This window comes from Siniperca chuatsi, linkage group LG11 (assembly GCF_020085105.1).
Source record: "Siniperca chuatsi isolate FFG_IHB_CAS linkage group LG11, ASM2008510v1, whole genome shotgun sequence".
Lineage (NCBI taxonomy): Eukaryota > Metazoa > Chordata > Actinopteri > Centrarchiformes > Sinipercidae > Siniperca > Siniperca chuatsi.
The window spans coordinates 24,098,261-24,108,304 of NC_058052.1; the positions used below are offsets into that span (position 1 = coordinate 24,098,261).

At 40.4% G+C, this 10,044-nt stretch overlaps 1 protein-coding gene across 4 annotated transcripts; it reads left to right on the forward strand.

The window, feature by feature from the left end:
• Positions 1-209: 209 nt before the first annotated feature.
• Positions 210-8,722, forward strand: LOC122884895 (protein FAM161A-like). 4 transcript variants are annotated; one of them, XM_044215374.1, is made up of 5 exons: positions 210-395; positions 5,042-5,247; positions 6,339-6,616; positions 6,879-7,046; positions 7,191-8,722. In XM_044215374.1, exons 2-5 carry the CDS (start codon positions 5,143-5,145, stop codon positions 8,080-8,082), a joined length of 1,443 nt encoding a protein of 480 aa, XP_044071309.1. In that variant the 5' UTR covers positions 210-395; positions 5,042-5,142; the 3' UTR covers positions 8,083-8,722. The 4 variants fall into 4 exon arrangements, with proteins under 4 accessions (XP_044071309.1, XP_044071308.1, XP_044071310.1 ...); XM_044215373.1 differs by having other exon boundaries at positions 5,045-5,247; XM_044215375.1 differs by lacking the exon at positions 210-395 and having other exon boundaries at positions 4,990-5,247; positions 6,882-7,046.
• The last annotated feature ends 1,322 nt before the right edge of the window (positions 8,723-10,044 follow it).

The following is a 10,044-nucleotide window of genomic DNA, read 5'->3' on the forward strand; positions in this document are numbered from 1 at the left end:
AGTAGTTAGTTTCAGTTTATTAGGAAATACAATGAGTAACCAGGAGTCTGGAGGTAATCGTTGTGAGCCGGTGGACTGGGTGAAGACAGCGGGCTGACAAGAGTCTGGGGAGAGCAGGCAGGTGGAGCGAGGACAGTGGGCTGAGGTGGAGCAGTGGAGATCCGAGGTGAAGTCCTCCAGCAAAGCCAATGAGTAACTTGGAGGCAGGTGAAATGAACAAACCTGAACACAGGGAGTCAGAGAGTTAATCTGACTTTCAGATAACATGAAGGTAATTTTCTAGAAAAGGTGAGGCCGAGGCATAATACCACTTGGGTAAACAGACGATCTGGCGAAGACTGGTGAAGGGAGCCGGGTAGATACACTGCCAGGTGTTGCTTGTGGATGGAGAGCAGGTGAGCAGCAGCAGATGGGTAGCAGGTGTGTCAGTCTCTGACTGCGCCCTACAACACACGCACACACGCACACACACACACACACACACACACACACACACACACACACACACACACACACACACACACACAGATACACAGGACGTGAACCAACAGGGCACAAACAGACAAAGACACTAGGAATGGTACAGCTGTACCATGACATATTCATGATAACCATTAAGATATTTATTTATGTTGTTTATTGAAAGTTCGTTGGATATATTTACTGTATTTGTATATGTATGTATATATATGTGCATGTGTGTGTATATATGTATATATGTACATATGTGTGTGTATATATAGATATATATATATGTATGTATGTATATGTGTATGCATGCGTATGCATATGCATGCGTATGTGTATGCGTATGCATGCATATGTGTATGCGTATGCATGCATATGTGTATGCGTATGCGTATGCATGCGTATGCGTGCGTATGTGTATGCGTATGCATGCGTATGCATGTGTATGTATATTTTATTTTTTAATCTATTCTATTCTATATTTGATAGTTTAGTAAACCACCGTTTGTCCCACAAACAGCAGAGCAGAACTGTGGCTTTGTGCAGCCGCACTGCTCTGTGTGGCGGAGGACGGCCAAGCTTGTGATGACTGTTTACTCAGCCCCACTCTGACTGAACACTGCCACTATTCATCACACGCCAACACACTGAGGAGCCCAGTGGAAAGTTGGACACACACGTACAGCAGACGTACAGAAATACTAAATGAAGTTCACAGTATATGGTAGTGTATATGGTCTTTTTAAGGAAAAAGGAAGATCATATTAATATTTGTTCATCAAACAACTGAACAACCAGACTCTTGATGCACAGTGGAAATATATTTATACATAAAAACCAAGCATTGTTTTTCCAGAAAAACACCTTTTTTATTACCATTGTACAGAATATGATTTGAGTCACTGACTTGTGTGTATTAAACATATAGGCTATTCTTAACTAAATCCTCCAATAGACTGGTAGGTGTTACCCTTCTTTGCCCAATGCATGCTGGGATATGCTCCATCCTACCAGTGACCCTCAACAGGTATAATTTGTTGCAGAGAATGAACGGAATGACTTTTAGTCTCTCTCTCTTTTCTCACTGAAACACACACACACACACACACACACACACACACACACACACACACACACACACACACACACACACACACACACACACACACACAGGGGAGTCTGTACCTGGGCGGTGTGGAGGAAAAGTTCTGTGAAATTTCAGAGCAAGGTGTTCTGAGAACTACAGGAGTACAAACAAAATACTATAATACCAGAAACTACAACGCGAGAAAAAAAAACTACTGTAAAACCACTAAACCACTAAACCACAACTTTAAAATATCTTAACTTGAAGTTAAAATCAATCTTCATGATCATGGCTCTGAATGACGATATTCATTTAAAAACTGACGATTACACTCCATGCATGTGATCATGATGACTGTAAGGCAAGTGCATATAATATTACATTTGAAAGTAAAGGAAGTGTACTTAATAGAAAAACTGAAAGCTTCTTCACAAAAAGTACAACAGCTCCACCGTGTGGACTAATGTTGTCTTGTCTGAACTGCATCTTTTTGAACTCATGGCCTTGATGCCAATGCAGATTGCGAACACAGAAGAATATTCTTCTTCTGCTGTAGGAAGAACTGACCAGTGGTCATATCCAATGTTATTATTCCTGTAGGGACTGATAGTAAGTCGGTGGTCCTTCTAGAATAATTCTATGGGATTGAAATATTAACATTTGTATGATTTTATCATTCTTAGTGGCACCAAGATTCCAAAAATATCAGGTCAAAATGGTGAATTTTACGTTCTTAATGAAGAACTGAAGGAAGAAAAGCATTTTTATTCTCATCACAGAAAGGAAGGGAAAGCCGCACACTCATAACTCTGATCCATTACTTTTTAGGCAAGGCAAGGCAAATGTAGTTATATAGCACATTTCATACCTAAAGGTAACTTAAAGTGCTTTACAGAAAACACAAGCAAAAGCACAAAAAACAAATGCTAACAATAATAAAAGCAAGCAAGCAGGAGCACATAGAATAAAAACAATGAAAGTATTCAGTTTTAAGTTTTGACACATCTTCCTCAGGATAAAAGCCTGTAATAATGTCAGAATCAGAATCAGAAATACTTTATTGATCCCCGAGGGGAAACTCTTTCGTTAAAGCTGCTCACTATTACGTCAATGCACACAGCAATAGAAGTACTAATAGAACAGAAATAGAAATAATAATAAAATAAGTCTGCAACGAGACAATTATTTCTAGTAAGAAATAAGAGCTGTGCAAATCAAAATATAATACACTATAATACAGCTAAGATAAATTAAGTACAAAAGTGGATTTACAGGTTGATAAATATAGTACGGTATAATACAAAGTAATGAGTAATAGTGCAACAATGAGTACTGTCAAGTTAAGTGTAGCAGATTAACCAGATTAATAGACGGTGGATATTGCACAGCAGTAATATAAGTATTAATAAATATCAATAAACGGGAATATTAAACTGAAACAAGACGACGAGACGGAGCAACCGCAACAGGCAGCATGCACGTTGGGCGCATGTGCACGACAGGCGTACTGTACATAAAGGACATGTTTCATAATGTGTTAACATGGAAATAGAGTCCATAAAACGTCATTAATAGTGAAGAAAGGCCTCCAATATTGACATTGCAGGAATCAGCAAATACAAACTAGAAAAAACTAAAGAAACACAGGGAAAAAAATCTCAAAGTAGAGAAACATTGTGATATGTGTGTTATAAATAATGAGATTACTTGAGTTATGTGTGCAGCTTTCCCCTCCTTCTACTGTGGTATCCCATAACATTCCTACATAACTATATACTGTAGTGACTTTATAGTGATCTCATATTATATATTATACTAATATTTGTACAGGATTCCCTTAAAGCAGTGGTTCCCAACTTGGGGATCAAGCCCTACCATGGGATCCCAAGATAAATCGGAGGGGTCACAACATTTATAAGAAAGAGAAAATGCAAAATGAGAATTTATTTATTTTTTTTTAATTTTCACTTACCGGATACTTTCACCCTTTTTGGGTCACTAAAAATCCTTCAAATCAAACAAACAATCTGACAAGGAAAGATCACTTTTTGCTTTAATGACACTGAAATATCACCCTGTCTCTTCTTCACATCTCTCCGTCTCCTGCCGACTCAGGCTCTTAGGTAGATGGACAGGAGATGAAATAGAGGGAGACAGGAGACAGATGGGGAGAGGTGTTGTAGCACAAGGTGAAGACCTGAAGACTTGTAGTGACAGTGATGAGAAACCCAAGTAAACAGATTAACACATTTGGCTCTGGTATGTGTCGTCCATCTCCAGCTTCATCTGTCTAATCTCCCAAATCTCGCAGCTGAATTGAGGCCAGCCTTCACTTCACTTTATCTCGGACAAAGCAAATTAGAAGCAAAAGTTTGGGAACTTTCCCTTAATGCCAGAAATAATAATAATATTACCACAGCCCATACAGGAGCTAGTGTATTTGGGTTTTGAGCCCCATTTATAGGCTTTCTGGAAAAATGGATGCATCAGTATTCACAGAAAGCATTACAAACTTTTAGGGTAGTTATTCTCTTTTTCCACGTGGCGTCAGACTCACAAAGAATTTTTAGCTCTCATCTTTTAGATTGGATCCCTTCAAACTCAGCCACAGAACATAAAAAGCATTTTATTGTTTACATCCTATACATCTTAGTGGGAGTTATTGATGTTAAAAATGAATTTCAGGTATCAATTTTGTACCTCTGTAGGAGACTCTTTAACATCTATGTTTTCCTCTGTGACTATGACACTAATTGTTTGTGGGTGTGTTGTACTTTGTTAATAGGTGGAGGTGGGTTTGAGTTGGATTGGGAAGGGTGCTTCTTGTATAGTGTGGAAACTAGTAGCTGTTTCTGGTACAGCACATCTCTTCCCTTTGCCTGAGATAAGTGTTTGTGTACATCAACTCTGACAAATAAAATCAATTACAAAAGGAGGAGGAACATACAAAGGTACATTCATCTATGTGATTTAAAACAACATATCTAACCCTAACTATGAAAATATCCAATTTCTCTCTTAGGAATGCTGATTCCTGTGAGTTTACTTGTACCAGACATTTCATATAATGCAATAGTTGATATTACATGACCAACTACCAATAAAGCTATGTAGGTATTCATATAATGTCACAGATACTGTAAGTCACCCCTATATTGTCTTTTCTTGTCTTCATCTTCACTCCTGCAGCCCGTTTGCAAACTGCAACAGGTGCAGGGTCCTGTAAATCAGCACTTGCGTTGTATTTAAGTACGTTGATCTGTAAATCAGATTGGGAGCATCCACACAGACATCTATCTGACTTTGATAGTCTTCAAGTGAAAAGCCACTGGACCATATGGACCATCTGGCCAATGGCAACCTCTGACGACTGTAAAATCACAACTCCTCCTGATGATAAGAGGATAAAGCTTTCAGTCTGTGTGTGTCAGTAAGGTGTGTGTTAATCTTTGCTGGTGTCCTTGCTCTAACATACTATTTGCTTAGCAGGTCAGTGTGCAGACTGAGGCGACAGAGAACCCCTCAGAAGCTCTGCTCTGCTGCAGACTGATTGAGAAGTTCCCGTTTTTTGGAGAATAAGGAGGAAGATGGCAACGATCTACCGATCACCCTCTCTGGAAAACGAGGAATTAATGGCTCTGTATGGAGGGGAAAGAGACCATTATTTTGTAGATGAGGACTGTACCAGTGAGGTGAGGCTTTAAAGATGCAAGATTCCTTAGTTCAAGCTTTACAGATAATAAACTACAAGTGCCCGCTAAAATATGGAAAGCCTACTATCCCTCATGGAAAAATTCTACAAGATATTAGCAAGATTTGTACATATTTCAAGTTAATGTAGGTGATCGCTTTGATTGTAACTATTAATCCAAGCAAGTGAGACATCTTCAAAATTCTTCAATGAGTCTTGTATGTTATTGAGGGCTTATTAGTTTCATGCAAAGTAGGAGATAGAATTAATATATAAGTGAGCTACAATATATTTACACAAATCAAAACAGTTTTATAGTTGGAACTATACTTAAATAAGTTGCAGTATCTTTTTTAACATTGTAAATGGTTGAAAGAGATCAGTATCTTTATATTTATTATCTAGACACCACACATGTCATAGATACAGTTATTAAAAAAAAAACAGACAGAAAAGATTTGTCTGCCACATTGTATTTGAAATAAGATGAAAATCCCCTATGAGTTCATTCTGTTATACCACATCCTCACCTGAGCTCCGTAGCCAAGGTTTGAAATGCAGCCACAGTTGTTACATGACGTAGATGCAATGCATGCAGTGCATTCTGTACCTAGTGTTGGTGTTGTAAAAACCACACAATGACTTTAAATAAATGTAAGAAAACATTCAGGTATGAACACATTTTAGAAGTATGGTGTGTAATAATCCTGTTGAAGAAAAAGGTTTCCTAATTGTAAAGCTATATCATTCCCTGGTAAGTATGAATTACATTGTTAGATTTAATTATAGGTTGATATTTTTAAATGTTAGACATTTTTTACAACACCTAATTTGAGAAAAGTTAAAATACAGTGAGACTGTAGATCATTATCATTCATTTTTTAAACTTGACAATCTCTATGAAATTTCTACCACAGTAAAAAGAAACATTATGAGGCACATTTACCCTCACAGGATGATTACACTGCTAACAATCACAAACAGAAAAGTGTTTTTTGACATTATTGTTTACTATGTTGATAACACTGGATGCATCCACCAAATGGCACCAAGTGCCAAACGGCACAATGTTTACAACTTCCAACCTTTCAGGAGTATGATCTGGATTCAGAGTGTAGCGAGGAGGGAAAATGTGGCAGGAGCGTTCGCAGGTCTCTGTCCCTGGAAATCTACGGCCTGCAGAGGGAGCAGCATGTTTACTTCTCCAACCAGGAGTACTACAGGAGATTGGAGGAGCTGAAGAGCGCTCACCTGAGGAACATGGCCGAGCTGGAGATGATGTACATCAGCCAGGGCAGAGAGAGGCACGGAGAGGATGATGACGGAGGTTTGGGAAGAGGACAGAACAGAGAGGCCAGACTGTCAATCAGGTTGGATATGTCCTATGATCCATTAATAAACAGGGAAAGGGCCATACATGCTCAAAATGCAAGATGTTTAGACTTTCATATCAAGCTGCTTTACCCTTACCCCAGTAACCACTGTTTTAGTGATTTTTCAGTAAGACAACAAATTTGCATCAAAGTCAAAAACAGGCTATATTTGGTACAAAATAAATAAACGTTGTAATGTATCTAGCTCATTTTGCCAGGACATTTTTCCTCCCTGATATCTAATTTCGGCATCCTGCAGTAGCGGCCCTGCCAAGAAACTCCAGAGGATCAATTCCCAGGAGGAGCTGGACTTCCATGAGACATCAAGTGGTTCTGACCAGTCAGAGCTCTGTGGAGCAGACCGCATGGGGGAACTGCAGCTGGACAATCCAAGAAAGTCTTCCTGCCAGGACCGAACCTTTGGGAGGTTGGTAAAGTAGCATCAGACAAGTTCTTAAATCTAGCTACTCTTGGAGTGGAAGCTCAGAAGAGACAGAGGTCAATCCTATGTTGTCACTTCAGATTAATTGCACTGTACTGTCACATTTCACTCTCCTCTATTTTCTCCCAGAGACATCCTGAAAGAAATGGCAACTCAGAAGCAGTTTCGATTCCAGCCCAGGGCCTCCTGTCCGAAACCGCAGGGAAAACTGTCCCGTCAAATTGGGGTCAGGGTCAGGTCAAACTCCAAGGTCACTGTGCCCAAACCCTTTCAGATGATGCTGAGAGAGGAGGAGAGGAAGAGGCACAAGGTGCGGACTCGCTCGGAGATCGAGCTGGAGAACACGTTGCTGAGACGGGAGCTGGAAGAGCTCCAAGAATGTCAGAAAAAGTTCCGGGCATCACCTGCACCGGCGCACATACACCTGCCTCTCTACGAAATTATCAGCCGTCGCTCCAGTCAGCGATCCAACCGAAACAGAAGTCGCAGTAATAACAGTAACCGTGACACCAAAAGTAACCAGGCCTCTGCTGCTGCTTCACCACAGCCTTTCCATTTCCTGGAGAGAGAGAGGAGGAAGAGGGAGGCGAAGATTGTGACTGAGCTGGGGAAGCTGGGACCCAAAGAGGAACGACAGACCTTCAAGGCCAGGCCCATGCCCAGCTTGGTGTACGGCACCAGACACAGGGCAGACACCAAGATCACATGCTGCCAGCCCCAGTCTCTAACCTGGTTGCTGGAGAGGGAGGCCACAGAGGGCCAAAGTGATCCAAACTCCGACCTGGAGCCGGACGTGATCCAGTCCAAGTCAGACACCTCTCCTGCCTCTCGTATGCCTCAGAGATGTCCATCCTCCAAGCCAGTCAAGAAGCAGATAGAGCTGTCTATTGAGATGGTGAAGGAGAGGCAGTGGTCCAACACTGACCCGCTTAAAGCCACCACCTGCAACATCTACTCACCTCTGCAGCCAGGTGGCCCAGAGCCTCTGCTCTCTAACAAGACTGACTACGTCAGTGTGTGAGAGACAGTGTTCATAAATCAAAGAAAGACAGGAAAAAGTGGAGGAATCCATTAGCTGCATCTAAACTGCTTTTGTTGTAGATTAGTTTAATTCTGCACCCGAACAGATATTTTGTAATTCTTTATCAAACAGCAGTAGGCCAACATGGTTTATAACACATGGTTTAGGTATTGTGTATCCTGTAGCAAGGTATGTGTTGTTTTCATAATTCATTTGTTGGGTTATTTTTCAAGCTCTTAAATGTAAACAGACAGCATTTATATAACACTTTTATCCAAAGTGCTTTACAATTGACTCTCACTCACCCATTCACACACCGATGGCATCGAGTTACCATGCATTACCATCGGGAGCAATTTGGGGTTCAGTGTCTTGCCCAAGGAGGACTCTTCAATATGTGGACAGGAGGAGCTGGGGATTGAACCACCAACCCTACAATTAGCCACAGCTAAATGGAGATTTCTGTAAACAAAATGATTACTTCTCACCAAAACATTTTGTGTGTATCTAATTAAAGTGTTTCCTTCATCATAAAACATTTGTAAAGGAAACCTACATTGTTTATATCTATGTTTGGTTGCTAGCAGTCTAAACCCTGACTAAAAATCCTCAAATAAACTATTGTTATTTAGAAAGTCACAGAACTGATTGGCGACTGCTTTCTCAAGGGTCTTAGAGAGAAAGCGAAGGTTAGATATTGGTCTATAGTTGGCTAAAACCCTTGTATCCCTATATCAGGTTTTACAGTTGTTTCTAAGGTTCCTGTGTTTGAAGATAAGTTGGTACCGGTTGAGGGCAGGACTTGATGAATTTTTTCTCTAATAGTTAAAATTTTATTATTGAAGAAACTCATGAAGTTGTTACTACTGAGGGTTATAGGAATACATGGATCAATAGAGCTGTGACTCTCTGTCAGCCTGGCTACAGTGCTACAGAAACCTGGGGTTGTTTTTATTTTCCTCTATTAATCATGAGTAGTAAGGTGCTCTGGCATTACGGATGTTTTAAGACTATCGTGCCAGACTAAACGAGATTCTTCCATGTTTGCTTTAATTTGTGGGTTTGGGGGTTATACAATGGAGCTAACCTTCTTTGTTTTATTATCTTCTTTTTTAGAGGAGCGATAGAATTGAGTGTGGTTCGCAGTGAGCCTGCAGCACTATCAACTAGATGGTCAATTTGGGAGGGGCTGCGATTTGCATAGGAGTCCTCTGTTATATTGAGACATAACATTGAATTAAATGCAGATGGGATAGCTTCCTTAAATTTAGCTAGAGCAATATCAGATAGACATCTAGAGTAAGAGTTTCTGCCTAATGGCGTGTAGTCCAGTAAGATAGAGAAGGCTTCTGTGGAAAGACTATCAAATGTTCAATTTCAATGCCATATACAAGAACAAGGTCGAGGGTGTGGTTAAAACAGTGAGTGGGTTTATGTACACTCTGACAAAAGCCAGTAGAATCTAATAATGAGATAAACGCAGTACTAAGGCTAAGATCTGATGTTTGAGAGTCTACATTTAATTCTCCTATTTTGTTGTGCTATTTCAGCATTTTTATGTATAACTCCTCTTCTGTTAACTTTTGGTTTTATTAATTTAAGAGGTCAGGGGGCCAGACACCGTTTCTAAGGAGTTTTGGGTGGCTCCTGGTCTCAACTCTGAGGTGTCATGATTTAGGTCCACTAATAAAATCTGCCAGATTTCTGGCTATGAGAGCTGCTCCATCCAAAGTGGGATGAATGCCGTCACTCCTAATTAGACCAGGTTTCCCCCCAACAGTCCGCCAAGTATCTACAAAGCCCACATCATTTCCTGGACACCATTTCGATTTATTTGGCAGAGGTACAGAGAAAAACTACAGAGTCCGACATTGTCTTTGCATATGTATACACCGACTGCAGGGGGGCGGCTAACAGGAGCTACCTCCGGCTACTGGGGGCTGGCTACCTACAGCAGCTAAT

What these genes read in the sequence shown, in the direction of transcription:
- LOC122884895 (XM_044215374.1), top strand. Translation starts at nt 5,143, where the DNA reads ATGGCAACGATCTACCGATCACCCTCTCTGGAAAACGAGGAATTAATG. An exon ending in ATGAGGACTGTACCAGTGAG is followed by an intron (nt 5,248 to 6,338) that starts GTGAGGCTTTAA and finishes CCAACCTTTCAG; the next exon opens with GAGTATGATCTGGATTCAGA. An exon ending in GAGGCCAGACTGTCAATCAG is followed by an intron (nt 6,617 to 6,878) that starts GTTGGATATGTC and finishes GGCATCCTGCAG; the next exon opens with TAGCGGCCCTGCCAAGAAAC.